Source organism: Pithys albifrons, chromosome 16, assembly GCF_047495875.1.
Source record: "Pithys albifrons albifrons isolate INPA30051 chromosome 16, PitAlb_v1, whole genome shotgun sequence".
Taxonomy (NCBI): Eukaryota; Metazoa; Chordata; class Aves; order Passeriformes; family Thamnophilidae; genus Pithys; species Pithys albifrons.
This window is the reverse complement of record NC_092473.1, coordinates 17,265,812-17,281,260: the sequence shown is the minus strand read 5'-3', so window position 1 is coordinate 17,281,260 and position 15,449 is coordinate 17,265,812. Positions and strand designations below refer to the sequence as shown.

Sequence of the window (15,449 nt, the reverse complement as noted above, 5' to 3'; positions counted from 1 at the left end):
TCTGGACCTCAGCAAAGCCTTTGACACTGTCTCCCACAGCCAACTCCTAGAAAAGCTGGCAGCCTGTGGCTTGGACAGGTGTACCCTCTGCTGGGTCAGGAGCTGGCTGGAGAGCCAGGCCCAGAGAGTGCTGGTGAATGGGGCTGTGACCAGCTGGCAGCCGGTCACCAGTGGTGTCTCCCAGGGATCAGTGTTGGGCCTAGGTTTGTTTCACATCTTTGATGATTTAGATGAGGGGATTGAGTCCATCATCAGCAAATTGGCCAACAACACCAAGTTGGGAGGGAGTGTTGACCTGCTGGAAGGCAGGAGGGCTCTGCAGAAGGACCTGGACAGGCTGGAGGGCAGGAGGGCTCTGCAGAGGGACCTGGATAGGTTGGAGAGATGGGCTGATTCCAGTGGGATAAAGTTCAACAAGGCCAAGTGCTGGGTCCTGGCCTTTGGCCACAACCTCCTGCAGCAGTACAGACTGGGCAGAGTGGCTGGAGAGCAGCCAGGCAGAAAGGGACCTGGGGATTTGGATTGACAAGGAAGCTCAACATGAGCCAACATTGTGCCCAGGTGGCCAAGAAGGCCAAGGGGATCCTGGCCTGGATCAAGAATAGTGTGGCCAGCAGGCCCAGGGCAGTGACCCTTCCCCTGTACTCTGCGTTGGTGAGGCCACACCTTGAGTGTTGTGTTCGGTTCTGGGCCCCTCAGTTCAGAAAAGAGATTGAGGGGCTGGAGCAGGTCCAGAGAAGAGCAACGAGGCTGGAGAAGGGACTGGAGCACAAGTCCTCTGGGGAGAGACTGAGGGACCTGGGGCTGTTTAGCCTGGAGAAGAGGAGGCTCAGGGGAGACCTTATCGCTCTCTACAAAGGGATTTTATACCCAGGTGGGGGTTGGTCTCTTCTCTCAGGCAACCAGCAATAGAACAGGAGGGCAGGGGCTTAAGCTCTGCCAGGGGAGGTTTAGGTTGGGTATCAGAAAAAAATTCTTTACAGAGAAAGTGGTCAGGCATTGGAATGGCCTGCCCAGAGAGGTGGTAGACTCACCGTCCCTGGATGTTTTTAGGATCAGACTGGACATGGCACTCAGTGCCATGATCTAGTAATCAAAGTGGGGTTGGTTCAAGGGTTGGACTTGATGATCTCAGAGGTCTCTTCTAACCCAGCTGGTTCTGTGATTCTCACCTCAAAAATCCACTGTGCAGGCTCGAAGGATACACCCACATGGGTAGAGCCCTTCCCAAATCTTCACTCGCGAAGCCGAGCCATCATCCATTTTATTCTGCACAGAGAATCGCCAGATATTCCCTTACCACAATTAGGCTTTTATAAAAATTCAGTGATTCCACTGTGCCTTTCAGTTAGATCCTGAACAAATTTCATTTAACCTGATAGCAAAAGATGACATCAATCTTTGAACACAGGTGGGTGGAATGGTGTATCATGCACCATTCGATGGCAGAAAACGTTTCCTTTTCTGCTAAAGTCTGCACAGAAAACATTTTAGCATACAGATGATATAACATCTTCTAAATACTGTATTTATTACCTTTTACACAAGTGTCTAATGGCACTGGTCTTGAGCTGTTTTGTATTTACACCGTCTCAGCGCACTTGATCAATAAAAACAAAGCTGGGACTAGACACACAAAATCTGTAAACCTGTGGCAAGTATCAGCCTTAGCAAAAAATTTCACAAATGTTCTTAGAAATGAGCCCACTATTCTCATAATGGTGAGCCCTCACTCTGTTGGATTTTCTTTGCTTTCAGGCAGAAATGCATTAAGTCAAGAATACTCACAAGAAGGTAAATCATCTTAGTGGCATGACACATGTTCAATTTAATTGACATTCCATATAAACCACTCAAGTTTCCTCATATGGTGTCATTCCAAATTCCTGTATTGCCGTGCAGGTGCTCATCCTTTGACCCATTAAGAACTGTTGTCACTGCAGTTGCCAGTTTGTGACTTAGATATCCAACACTTGCATTTTCAGCTGTAAAATTTAGTTTAAGACATCAGCTATTTTTGCTTTTAAACACCAAAACATTTTTGTCATAGAATTCAATAAACAGTTTTGAAATGTCATGTAGAGTAAAATGAGTTCTCCTTTTGATTATACAGTTTTAATCTGCAATAATAAAAGAACTACTGCAATAATTAATAGAAGGACCAAACAGGCAGAAATACTGTGCAAGTCAGATAGCTAATAGTTTAAATGTGTGGGTAAAATGTTTAAAAAAAATATGACTTTTTCCCTAGTAAAGAAAGTCACTAATTTAAAAAAACAGGTAAGAAAGTTTCCCCAAGCAAAAGGAAAAAGTAAGTATGTCACTAATTTTAAGCTAATTTAATTAGCTCAAAGGTTCTTTGTCTTCTTGAAGTGCCAATTCTGAACATAAAAAGTGTAAATATATCTATATATTTTCCAGGAGATTAAATTCTCCTTTGACAAACAGTTCATGTAATAAAGGGCATGATGGTCAGGAAGGAATAAGGGAGAGGAAATAAAAAATCCCACGAAAAACAATCCAGAAACCCCAACAGCAAAACAAAAAAACCCCATCTTGTCTGGAATTAATCCAGATAAGCCTTGCTTCTTCATAGCCAGCACCAAACAGTCTTTCCTTTTAAAAAACTGCATCTGATATGGTACTTATGTAACAGAAATCAATGAGAGGAGAAGAAAAAGAGGTGACTTAGGAAAGAAAAAACCCAATTCAAACAGATACAGAGAACACTTCAAGTGTTATGAGAGAAGTCAGGCCTTGTGGTTAACATACAGAAAATGGATTTACTAAAAAGACACTTTTGTGCTATGAATGCTGTAAAATTTTTCCTTTTAATTTGGCACGTTAAGGACTAGAGACAAACTTCAATTACAACAGCAGTCAACATTCTCCTATAAAGCTACAATTTCAAGTCATCAAGAGGTATTGGGGGGGCAAAGTAAGTCCCCTTGCACAGAAATCAAAACCTAAGTACTTTGTCTACTGAATTTTACCTCCATATATGCCAGATTACTTAACTGTTGCTATAATGGAAAACAGCACTGGGGTATTCACATTCTGAATAGAAAAAAATAAAAAAGAACAATACCAAAAAAAACTCACCAGAATTTGCTTTGTATGCAACACCGTAATGACCTAATAAAACTTTAAGCCTTTTTATTTCTTCAACAAGTTGCTTGTATTCCTGAAAAAGAAAATACATTTAAAGTGGTTCTCCCACTTTCCAAATGCATACCTAAAATAAGAGTTTATAAAAAATAATGTGTCTCTGCACAGCTGTTACAGCTTTTGACATAAAAGATCATAAACTGCTTATTCCAAGAATAAGGTACAAATTTCAGAAAAAGGTGAAATTTCTACGTTGCCAAAACTGGAGCCAGCTTTTCTCAAGCCTGAGTATAAAAATTAGGAGTGCTTTAGACTGTGACTATTTCAAATCTTTCCTCCAAGTAGCATTTTATCATAGAACAAAATTGCATTCTTAAGTTTGCTTCAGGACTAGCCTTATTTTATTTTAGCATAATGCTACAATCTGGAAATTTGCAACCTCAACTCTTGACCTAGTAACTTCACGTTCTTGCTTTCAGAATTTTTTGTTAACTTCCAGAGGGATTGCTTAGTACTTTTGAGACTCAAACCACATTCCTGTAATCTCAAGAGAAGCCCCAGGGTTTTTTTGTGTTTTGGTGTTTACCTGAATAAAGGTACAGCAAAAGAATAACTATTTAAAATCCTGTGGTTACCAAAACAGCCAATTTAATGTCAATTAGGCTATGAAGAAGTCAGAAAAAAAGTACAAATTATTAAATACTGTACTGTTAACAAGCTCGTATGAGCTCAAAATGCTAATCTTTATATATCTATATTCAGGTTAACCACAGTTTATCTGGTTCTAAATGAATTACTGTCTGGTGTTTTGTCTTTGCCACATTTTTCAAATAAAATGACAACAGCAACTTCTCTGCAGTATAATGAATTCCATTCTGTGCTCTTTTTTTTTGATGTTTAGCTTGCACTCTTTAGGCTGAGCATCCTTTCCACCTCTATTTTCCCTATTCCCATTCTGCTGCAAGAGAACTGCAACAGAAGTCCTTGAGAAATGGACACAGCACACGTCCTTCTGCCTTTTGACTGGAACAGCCAGTGCTTTCTGACAAGTCTGGCTAATTATCTACAGAGAGAAGTGCCAACATACCCAAGGTTGGTTACACATTTATTTGCACTATTAATTCCTTCCTATTTCCAGGCTGATACTCCCCAGAAAGAGCACCTGCAAGGTGTTCATAACCCAGGCACACTAAATCCTACATACCCCCATCTTCTTACCAGGCATTCATTTGTCCTGGTTAGGTTTTGGCTTAAGGGCTGGAATAAAGAGAGCAACTCACACTATACACAGACTGTTAACACTGAAAACAGAAACGGTAATTCCATGACAGATTTCAGCTGATTCTGAAGATCATTTACATAAAGCCCTCACATTGATACTGTGATACAGTAAAAAGGTAGCAATTTAATTCCACATTGTAAATATTATGCTCTATACCTTACTGCACTTTTCCACTGTTTCAAATTCCAGACTTATTTTCTTACTCTGTTTCTCAACTTCTTTTTCTTCTGTTGCTTTTAGAAGTCCTGCTTCCTCAAAAATCTCTTTCAGTATTTTTTTGTAACCCTAAAAAAGAAAGTGTCCAAAAGAAATCAGATCAATCCCCTCAACTCCGATCTCTGCTTGTAATTTTCACTGGCCATTCCAAGTCCTCAAGCTTCATTGTAGAAAATATTACAATTACCAGTTCATACAGCAGTTATAGAACACAAGAATTACTATTTACCAACGGCAGAATAAATGCATCTACTGCAAGAGGAGAAATTGAAAAAGCCAGGTTTGGCTATTTGATGGCAATTGTTTTTTTTCACCAAATAAGAGTTGAAAAACGTTGATAAACCTGGTCAGTTATTAGTTCATCATACAGAAGCTGCTCTGCTTCATCCCACTTCCTTTGCAGTGCTTCAGTCAGAGTTGGATAAACTGAAAAATGGAAGTCAAACCATGTAAAAACCAATAGCACTGTCCTGCAGTAATTAATTCCCCTTCTAGTAGCATGCAAGCATATTTGTTTTAAGAACTCAGTGTTCCCATGAAGTACATAGTCTCTACTGGTTTCAGGAGTTGGGGTTAAACTTAAATTGCGCTTCACACATTTAAAGTTTCTGGAAAATGCCTCTGACTGGAAATTTTTCTCTTCTTTCTAGCTGCAAGGCCTCACGTTTCTTTGCTCGATGTAATTCTGAGCTCTGCCTCTTTATAATGTAAGTAAATGAGCAGATACCGCAGGGCTGATTCTTCCAACTCCAAGAAAAAAAGCAAAAAAAATAAAATTGACTGGGTCTATATCAGCAATGACAATTTATTTGAGAAATATCTGTGTGTTATGACTGGGATTGAAAATACACTTCACATTATATATTACAATTAATATTAACTTGTATCACGGTACAAACTCAAAGAACCTAAAAATGTACAGTCTGAAATTAGTGTAACATGTCAGCTGCTCCACAATTTTCTAAATCTTACCTAAAAGAGAGTGGGGATGGCACACAAGAGGAGTCTCAAATGTCAGAGAGTAAACACAAGTACTTGGCTCAGACACGTAAGCCAATTTATTGCTCTTTCCACAAACAAGATGAACCTAAACACCAGTAAAAACAAAGATGAACAAAAAATGTCCACATGAAACGGGACCAGCACTGATGATCAATTTGCTGTGTTCCAGTGCTATCAGATACATTTCTGTACAAATACCATGTCAAAGCTTCCAGTCCTAAAAAGAATGATGGCAAGCACATTGTCAAATCGTTTTATCAAATCTGAAAATTGCTTCCTCTAATGGGAAATGATCCCCCCACGTACCATTGTTCCTGGGACTCCCATGCATCATATATCCAGGAAAAACGAGAGTAAAAAGGAGGGGGAATAGGACACCCTTTAGAGCCTCATCTGATGTAAGCACAATTTGCTTAAATTTTATTTCTGACCAATGTGTTAAATAAAGAGTACAGGACACATGTAAACTGCATAAAACTGTTTTCATCTTTGCATTTGTAGCACCCATATTTTGTCTGTCAAAACTAAATGCTAGTGAAAGATTTTAATCACAATATCAAAGATCATACAAGAATATGAATTCTTTCTGCAGCTCCTATGGGAGATAAAGATTTTAACAAGGCACCTCCATTACAGTACAGAACATTTTCACTTTGGCCAGGACCTGTCAGCCAAGCTGGCACCCAATCACACGAGACTGAGCAAGCCAAAGTGCAGGGCCCTGCACTTGGATCACAACCACCCCACACTGCTTCAGGCTTGGGCAGGAAGAGCTGGGAAGCTGCCTGGTGGAAAAGGCCCCAAGCGGGCTGGGTGACACCTCTCCCCATCAGCCTTGTGCCCCAGCCCGTTCCTCAGCCCTGCTGCCCTTGTCTGGGAGTGCTCCAGCCCCTCAGTGTCTTTCTGAAAGTGCTCTTGGTGCTTGCTTTAACACTGCATTTAACTTGGCAGCATGTTATTGGTAACTGCCTCCTTTTCCCTCCTTTTTCATGGATATTTGAAGTACAACAAGCTGGCAGCTTGAATTCAACAAACAGCTCTTTATTTTCCCTGACACAAATTACAAAGCCTGGTATAGTGCTACAGTAATAATTAGGATACTCCACTCTATTGAGGAATAAAGAGTTTTAAGTAATCAATAAGAATATGTGAGTAAACTTCAAAATTTCACCCTGCATCCAGCTTCCCTCCTCCATCCATTCCCATAGCTCCCTCAGGAATTCATCCTTATGTTTTCTATCATAGTTTGAATGAGGTCTTCTTCAGGATAGGAGTGTTTCAGTTTGTAGTGTTCCAAGTGTGTGTGTAGTCATGCTGTGTGAATGAGCACAGGCTGGGTCTGATACCTTTGTCTGTCTGCTCTTCGCTTCACAAGAGTCTCCTTCCCTCATCCACATTCCAACAAATGTATTGTTATCAATTTCCCATTCATGCCAGATTCTGGAACAACAGGGCATTATTTTATTTTAAGTTACTGGAAAGGAAAACTTGAACACTCAGGCAGAAAACCAGAATACCTTACACCATGTTCCATTTAAATGAATATACTTCATTTTTGTTGTCTTAGTATTCCCACTTCCTGCAGCCAACACCTTACAAGCAGCAGTCTGTTATACAGCCTGCTGTATAGGGCACAGCAATATCACTTTTGAGACCACGGTTTTGGATCAACTTTCAGTTTGCAAACCATTTGCACTTAAAATTTGTGTTTAAACCCAGTAAAATATCACTTATAGATCAATCCCACAAAAAATTCCATGATGCTAAGTACCCTGTGCAACTGAAATGGTTTACAGGACTTTAAGTGGCTCACCATTTTGCACACAGAAAACAAAGAGACATCTATATGCAAAATATTTAGAAAACCAGTGCTCTGGTTTAGAATTAAATTTATTTTAGGTCTTACAATTTGGGGGTATTATGATCTGGGGTCTCTGAATATGGGATTTTATTTTGGGTCTCCATTGAGTCTTTCATCACTTTTTATTCAATGGTTACACAACCACTAGGCATAAAGCACCCTTTTAATTTTGTAATTTTTGTATTTAACTCAAACTGAAAATAGTTAACAGACATGAAATATTTGTAAATAGAAGCTACAGTTAGACATTATTAAATGTCTCACATGAACATACCACACTTGCAGTTGGCAGTGGTTATTAGTCAGTCTCCAGCAAAGACAGGAGGTTAGTATTTATCAACCAAAAAAACCAACCAAAAAAACCCAACAGGATTTTTTTTACACATAGTACCTTGGGAACTATGATGACCTAAGCTGATCAATTAGAAGAACATGATTTTTTAAAATGCCACCTTTTGTACAAACTATAACACGGGCTGCTAACAATTAGGTAAAACTTAGAGGTCTAAATGCCTCACCCTAAAATCCCACTATAGGCATTCCATCGAAAAGTCTGCTCATGCTGAGTGACATTATGGAAGGGACAAAACTCATACTTGTACCTTAAAAGAAAAGAAAAAAGGAAACAAAAAATGTTTCAGACAGAAATAAAAAACTAGTTACTTCCTAAGAAGTACATGGAAACAAAGACCCAAATCCATTACTTACGTGGATTCCACGAAACTGAAACACTTGCCAGCAAGCCTAAAGAGATGTGCAGGGCCTAAAAACACCACAAAATGACATAAAGGAGAATAATGTTTGGGTTAAATTTAAGCAAGTTAGTGTGGTGACAACACTGCACGGAGTATGTGACAAATGTAGTTTTCTGCTGCATATAAGGAAACTCTTATCTCCCATATATATTACTCTAAGTTCCCACTGGCCCTGTACTCGTTTGCATCATGATTTTTAACAGTTTTCATCTTCAATGTTCAGTGAAACAGAAAAGCCTCTGTCTACACGAAAAACAAGAAATCTGTGTAAAAACAAGTATTTGGAGGCCAGGTCCATAAAAGAACATTAGTGCAGATCTTGCCAAAATCTAACCCTGAAACCACTAAAACTCCTGCTTGGCAGCTGTCTGTCCTCAGAGTCATCCAAACTCCTCAAGTTTATACTAGTAAAGCCCATTTGTTGACAGTGCTGTATATTTAAGTTTCCCTGAGATTTTAAAACTGGATATTCCTTTTCACAGTTTGCCTTCATGGTCTGACTGAGGTAGTATTAAGTAAGATAAACCTTTTGCTGTTAAGACAGGTCAAGAGTTGCAATTCTACTCTTGTAGAATTGATTATTCCAGCCTTGCTGTCAAAGGAATCCAAGACAGGTCAGTAAAAAGGGCAAGAAGTTCTGAAATATGTGCTAGAGGAGTATTTCAATGTCCCTGGCTCAAGGAATTTCTGCTTAGAATTATTAAATATTTATGAGGGAAGAGAAAAAGAAAATACAAAGTATACAAAATAAACCCCTATCCTGGATTCTAATTCCCTGCTGTCAGGAATGCCTAGGTCCTTTTTCCAAAAATCTAGATAAGCAATCCTACAAAGAATGTTCAGCCCACCAGAATTATGCCTGCCAGAATAACCTAACCCCTGGGATACAGGCAGGTTCTCCTTCCCAAAGGGTTTCTTCTGCCTGTGTGATCTTGCATTTCATTCTGAAAGGGTTTGTCCCTCTGCTACATGAAATCTGTGCCGTAGTGATTAGGATGCTCTGCAAACTGTGAATGGCCCTGAGGAATGCATTAAACTCCTGCCTCTGTTTCCTGGGCAGGTGCTCTAGAAGAGAAACTACAGCAACTATTACCCCAGCTGTCTTGTAAAAGAAAAGAACAAGTTAGGTTTCTATGCTAAAAATATAATTGTGCAATGCCCGACATTCCTGTTCCATACACACTCCCAATTTCTGGCTACCTGTTAAGTTCCCACAACAAAGAGGATTTCTAGCACCCTGTCCTCAACCTTTTTTTTCCTGCTACTTTTGCCACCTTTCCATTCTGCATTCTGTTACTAATTTCATCCCTAACTGTCTCACTTTTCACATGCTATATATGCAGGGATTGATTTCAAGAAGAAAATAGCTTCTACTGTGGGTCAGAAGGATCTGTGACTGGCTCAAAAAAGAGAGAATAAAACATATAGATAGTACTCTAACAAAAGCAATCCAAACAGCACTGGGACATGGAACACCAATGAGGTTAAACTAGGTTTTAACCCTTCAGAAGCACAATAAAATAAATTTGCCATGTTTATTTTTCATGCTTAGAGAATGACATGCAAAATTAGGTTCTGGCTGTATAAAATCAAAGTAGACTATCTGCACTGCAAACAACTGTTGCTAAATGAGAACGGTACAGAAAGCAGGTAACGCTTGCATATACCTGATACTGCAGACGGGGCCATCTTTGGCAGCAGCCTATTTGTTTGAGGCAAGAACGGGTTATTCAACCTTTCAAGAGAAGGAAAGGTAAGTATTTAAGGCTGAGTTACGCATCTGGCCGTGGATACATCCGCTCCTACCTCTGTGTCCCCGCGGCCACCCCGGCGCCCGGCCCGGCGGGGGGTACAGGCCGGGGCGGGCAGAGCGGCCGGGCCGGGCCGGGCCCGCCGAGCGCGGTGGATCGCGGGACACGCCGAGCGGGCAGCCACGTACCCGAACGTGTTCGGCTCCTCCACGATCTTCATCTTCCCCGCCGAGGCGAAGAGACCTGCGAGCAGAGAGGCGTTGGCCGCGGCGCACGAACCGGCCCTGGGGCGCGCCCGGCCCCACCGCGCCCCCGCGCTCACCCACCCAGCGCCAGCGCCGCGCCCAGCGCCGCCCGCAGCGGCAGCGGCAGCAGCGGCAGCGGCAGCGGCAGCAGCAGCGGGGCCGCCATTGCCCCCGGCGGGAAGCGGAAACGCGCGGCCGGCGGGCGGAGCTGCGCCCCGCACAACCCCACACGGCGATGGAGCGCGGCCGGCGCGGGGGCCGGCGCGGGGCTCGCGGCCGTGGGCGCGGCCTCGACACCTTCGCAGCGGACGCGGAGGCTGCGCTGAGAGGTGCGTGGGGCGCCGCGGGCCGCGGCGGGGGCTGGGCCGGCGGGACCGGGCCGGGCCGGGCCATGCGGCCGCTGGGCAATAATGTGCGCCTGCTGTTCTCAGCTTGCCTGGAGGGCGCGGGGGCCGCGGACGGCGGCGGCCCGGAGGCCCCGTTCCCCTGCCCCCTTGCCATGTGGGAGCTCGGCCACTGCGATCCCAAGAAATGCACCGGAAGAAAACTGGCCCGGAAAGGGTTGCTCCGAACGCTGCGCCCCCGCCAGAGGTTCCCGGGGCTCGTGCTCAGCCCGCTGGCCACGGAGCTCGTGTCTCCCGCCGACAGGTGAGGCCGCGGTGCTGCCGGCGCGGGCTGGGAGCGAAAGCGCTTCAGGTACCGCCCTGATGCTGTATGAGGGAGAACATTTTAACCACTGAGTCATGGCCAAAAGGGATACGGAATACATTTTGACCTTCCCATTACGTTACACTGATGCACGAACACGAGAAAAAGAGCCATTTCATCAAATCAGGTTACCATTGGTACACAGCTGAGAAAAGCATCCGTAGGGCCCAGTGAGAAATCAAGGTATGCGTCTTGTTCAGAGCACGGGCCTGGAACTGCTGTATCTTTTATGCTGCCGTATTTAAGTTCCTCAGCTAGGCAGCACAATGCATTAACCAGAAAACTTGATGAGGGAAATGAGCATTTTCTTCAAATGTGCCTGCAGAATTTTTATAAAGATGGATTTACTCGGAGAAAAGATTTGTCTTTAGAAACTGGTGGAGAATCTCGGTGTGAACTTTGGTGTACTTGAAGACTGTGAACATTACTGTTAACCACCCTTGTCTGTCACATTTTTAAACACAGAATCTTTAACATTTCAGTTTGAAACATGGATAAAGCTTTTCTACCATACGCACGTTTGGAGGAAACGCATGTTGTTTTTCTTTCTCATTGCATCTCTGGTTTGGGTCATGATGGACAAAAGCAGGGGTTGTATACGAATTTGTTGCTAATACAGACAGTTGGAATTCTTACTTCATCAATGTAATGGTGACAATTTTTCAAATACAGTGATGTTTCTTTTTTTCAGGCACGTTGTTGCTCAGAGTGGAATCGCAGTCATAGATTGCTCATGGGCCAAATTAGAAGAAACTCCCTTTAAGAGAATGAGGGGGAATCATCCTCGGTTGCTGCCTTACTTGGTGGCTGCCAATCCTGTGAACTACGGCCGGCCGTGCAGGCTGTCCTGCGTGGAGGCCTTTGCTGCAGCCCTTTGCATTGTTGGTAGGCCTGGTTTGTCTGAGGTGAAGTATGTGGCTAGCAATTCTGACATCCCTCATAAATCAGAAGAGATCATCTGTGATAAAATAAACTGTAATGCTGTCCCACTGGTCATCACTTTGTTAAGAATCAGACTGTGTAGCTTTCTTCTAAGCACTTATATCTGGTAGCATCGAGGTATCTGTGGAGTATTCATGTCAGCTACTAAACTGACACATAAACTGACAATCCTGTTTTTTTCTGGATGGTGCATAACAGCTGTCTCTTAACAGGGTGGGTTCTCTAAGAACAAGGGAGATTGCCCCTTTTTGTGATGTTTTGCAAACACATCACACAACTTTGACAATTGAAGAGAAATGCTCCACTATACTGCAGACAAACCTTATCTTCTAAAAATACTGAAAGGCTCTGGGACCTAGAGCTTGAATAATTCGTTACCTGTATAAAATATTTTTATGTAACACTTACTGAAAGGTTATGAACTGTTTCTTGGATTGAGATATTTCAAGTTAAACTGAAATTTGAAAATATCTGCAATCTTTTAAAGAAGTAGTAATTCCTGAACACTGACAAAAAAGGCTGGCAAACATCTCACTATTGCACTGATCCGTAGGTATGTACTGAACTTAGAAACCTGTAAGCTGAGTGGAATCTCACACTGAAAAAGAAAACTGATCATTTATTTTCTGTTTCAGGATTCCCAGACCTAGCCACCATTCTTCTAAGGAAATTTAAATGGGGTAAGGCATTTCTTGACTTGAACAAAAATCTCTTGGAAAAATATGCAGCCTGTCATTGCCAGGATGACATGCTAAGAATTGAGAAGGACTTTTTTGCCAGTGTCCAAGAAACAAAAGATGAAGAAGTAGGTAAGAAAAAAATGCGGATACCACACCCCCCCTTTCCTAACCAGTTTCTTCACAGAGTCTTTTCCTTTGATTTCATGAAAATATTGGCAAGGTGGAAGATAAGTGCTTTGTTGAGATGTGTTTATCTTTTATACTGTGTATTCTTCTTCTAAGAAAGTCTGCCCATTCTTTCTCAACTAAAATGGATGAAAATTACTAAAGCAACTTAATGAACAGAGCAGTGCATTCCCAGCTGAAATGTGAAGCAGCTACCCTGATACAAGTAAGGATATTGGAAAACAAAGGAGCAAAAAACCACAATGCATCCTTGTCTTATCCACAGATGTTAGAAGCAGAGTATGAGTAAAAAGACTAGTACCTAAGAAGGAACTAAAAATACAGGCATACAGTCTGATAGCAAAGTAGTTATATAAACCAAAGAAAGACCTTCACTCAGCAGACTTACAGTCCCCAGTAAAGATGTTTAAAATCAGACCTATAAAAGTACAAGTAGTTTATTCCCAAATTCTTCCAGTAACTTACTGGAATCCTAGTATTTCAAACTATATTAACAGGTGTTTGGTCTCATTAAAACAGCACAAAGAAATACTAATCAAATAATCAAGAACATATGAAAAGAGATGCTCCTAATTAACATTTTTCTGTCACAGTGGCTAACCCTCGTGAAACAGGCCAGGGTCCTGTAAGGAGATGGTCAACAGCCTTAAACAGCTCTGAACTTTGATCTCTTTACTATGACACACTGGAGTGAGGTGGCACGAAACCATCCTGTTGCTTGGTGGAAACCTAACCAGTTGCATTAAACTGAAGACAGTTCCTACGGGGCAGCATGACTATGCCAAGCAAAGCATGCCTGCACCTCCAGTCCTTTGTACTTTCTGGATGGACTGCAGTACCAAGGCTATCGTGCCTTGGTTCACTTGTCTGTAACAGTTCTTCCCCACTGTCTAAGCCAAAGTAAACCCAGCCTTGCAATTCTTCAGCAGGAGCTAAACCTGGACAGCAGCACTTCACATCTCAGTAGACTCCAGATAACTGGATAGCCCAGTTAAAAATAAACTATTCTAAGAACATAGATATTTTCTTGCAAAGAGCCTTAGAAACGTATTTGCACACTCCTGACTACCTCTAAAGAGCTACTGAACCATGTGCAAGGAGTGAGGGAAGAGTGCAAAGACTAGAATGGGCAGGCAGGACTTTGGTTATTTTCCCATCTCCCCTTGTTTTTGATGAAACAATTACAGTAAACTTACCAGACTGAACCAGACTTCTAGGCCTTCTCCCTGCCAATAATCTTCTATGAAAATGTAGGCAGACCATTAAAATACTGCGTTTTTCATCATTTGCAGTTTTTCTTCCTTTTTCCAGATCCATTTGATGTTGACTCAGGAAAAGAGTTTTCTAATCCCAACAGGCCAGTCAATTCCCCAGGGTAACAAAATTTAATTTAAATACTAGTTTGTCTCATTTTAAGTTGTTTTACTGTTCTAATCCTGAAAAATGTTTCCAGTCTAGTACAAAGCGAGGAAGATTCTGAGGACAGTGTGAGCACTCCAGAGGATGCCACTGAAAGCAGCAATGGGAGCAGTCCAGATCATGGTCCTGGAAAGCTGCTAGAACAGCTGCCAATAAATGAACTATTTGAAAAGGGCGGGGGGGGAAATCCCACCCCTCCTCAAAAAACAAAAACTAATCCCAAAGAATTGTAACATCTTGTATAAAGAAATTTTATTGTGAACAATTAAATACGTCTCTTTCATCTGTAACTTGGTGCTTTGCAAACCTCAGTCTCTACGTGGGTTTGTAGGTATTTCTATGCACACGAGTGTTCCAGAGTTATGTAGTTTTTAGGTAAGTATGGAATGTTAATTATTTTGTAAAGAGCCTGAAGCTTAGTTACAAGTTAAAAAAAATCACCTTTATTCTAATCAGTGTGTCTGGAAAGTGCTTTATAGAGATTATTTTTGGTATACTGGGTAAACCTTTTTAACTTCTGGGCTGTATTTCAGCAGGAAGTCATGACTTAAGCTATGGCCCTCTTCAGACTACGTGCCACATAAGGAAGGAGCCTCTGGCTTTTTGCAGCCTTGAACCTGTCATTTCAACTACGTTTCTGGTTTCGGGTAAACTAAGCTTGTAAGAGTTCAAAATGCTTCCTGGAGTTGGTTTGACATCTCAGTATGTCTTTTCAGTAACTTTACTTGCTCCCATTTACTCTGACGCAGTCCTAAAGAACACCATGTTTTGGCACTTCAGGAATGTGACATCGGTTCAGACGGTTCGGGCTCTGCAGTGCTGTTGCTGTGCATTCTCAGCACTCCGAGGGCACTGCACTAACCCAGAACACACGTTGTCTGTCCCCTAAAGGTTTGAGTCAGAAACCCCCGACAGCACTCATGGTACACCACTCTGCCATGTGCTGCCAGTTTTTAGAGTGAAAGTGAGGTGGCAGCAGTTTTTTCCTGTATATTTAATTAGAATACTGTTTGAAGTTTCTAGCACCCAATTGAGACTTACTTAAACCTAAACTTCAGACCCGTTCAGTAGAATTGGAGGTACTAAGGGCAATTTGTAGACTCACCTTCACAGATCAAAATTCTTCAAGTCACAGCAAGACTTTCTCCTATTTATGCTTTACCACTAGAGATATCAAATGCCAGCCTTATTGGAGCTAGAGCTGGGAGGAACAGCAGCAGTTTGAGTGGTGCATATACTCAAATTGCCTTTTATAAAAATTACAAAGAAGAACAAGTAAATAATTCATAACAGG

General features: G+C 42.0%; 2 protein-coding genes across 4 annotated transcripts; one reads left to right on the top strand and one right to left on the bottom strand.

The window, feature by feature from the left end:
- Positions 1-1,246: 1,246 nt before the first annotated feature.
- Positions 1,247-10,761, bottom strand: GNPTG (N-acetylglucosamine-1-phosphate transferase subunit gamma). Of its 3 annotated transcripts, none has more exons than XM_071571476.1 (11): positions 10,657-10,761; positions 10,164-10,218; positions 9,892-9,959; positions 8,178-8,232; positions 7,988-8,071; positions 6,955-7,048; positions 5,579-5,693; positions 4,950-5,032; positions 4,547-4,675; positions 3,103-3,184; positions 1,247-1,985 (listed from the first exon to the last, which is right to left on the bottom strand). In XM_071571476.1, exons 2-11 carry the CDS (start codon positions 10,193-10,195, stop codon positions 1,864-1,866), a joined length of 864 nt encoding a protein of 287 aa, XP_071427577.1. In that variant the 5' UTR covers positions 10,196-10,218; positions 10,657-10,761; the 3' UTR covers positions 1,247-1,863. The 3 variants fall into 3 exon arrangements, with proteins under 3 accessions (XP_071427577.1, XP_071427576.1, XP_071427575.1); XM_071571475.1 differs by lacking the exon at positions 10,657-10,761 and adding an exon at positions 10,298-10,497; XM_071571474.1 differs by lacking the exon at positions 10,657-10,761 and adding an exon at positions 10,302-10,433.
- Positions 10,341-14,445, top strand: TSR3 (TSR3 ribosome maturation factor). The gene is made up of 6 exons (XM_071571477.1): positions 10,341-10,549; positions 10,652-10,868; positions 11,620-11,813; positions 12,506-12,679; positions 14,048-14,111; positions 14,190-14,445. The coding sequence occupies exons 1-6, from the start codon at positions 10,456-10,458 to the stop codon at positions 14,386-14,388; spliced, it is 942 nt and encodes a 313-aa protein (XP_071427578.1). The 5' UTR covers positions 10,341-10,455; the 3' UTR covers positions 14,389-14,445.
- Positions 14,446-15,449: the final 1,004 nt, after the last annotated feature.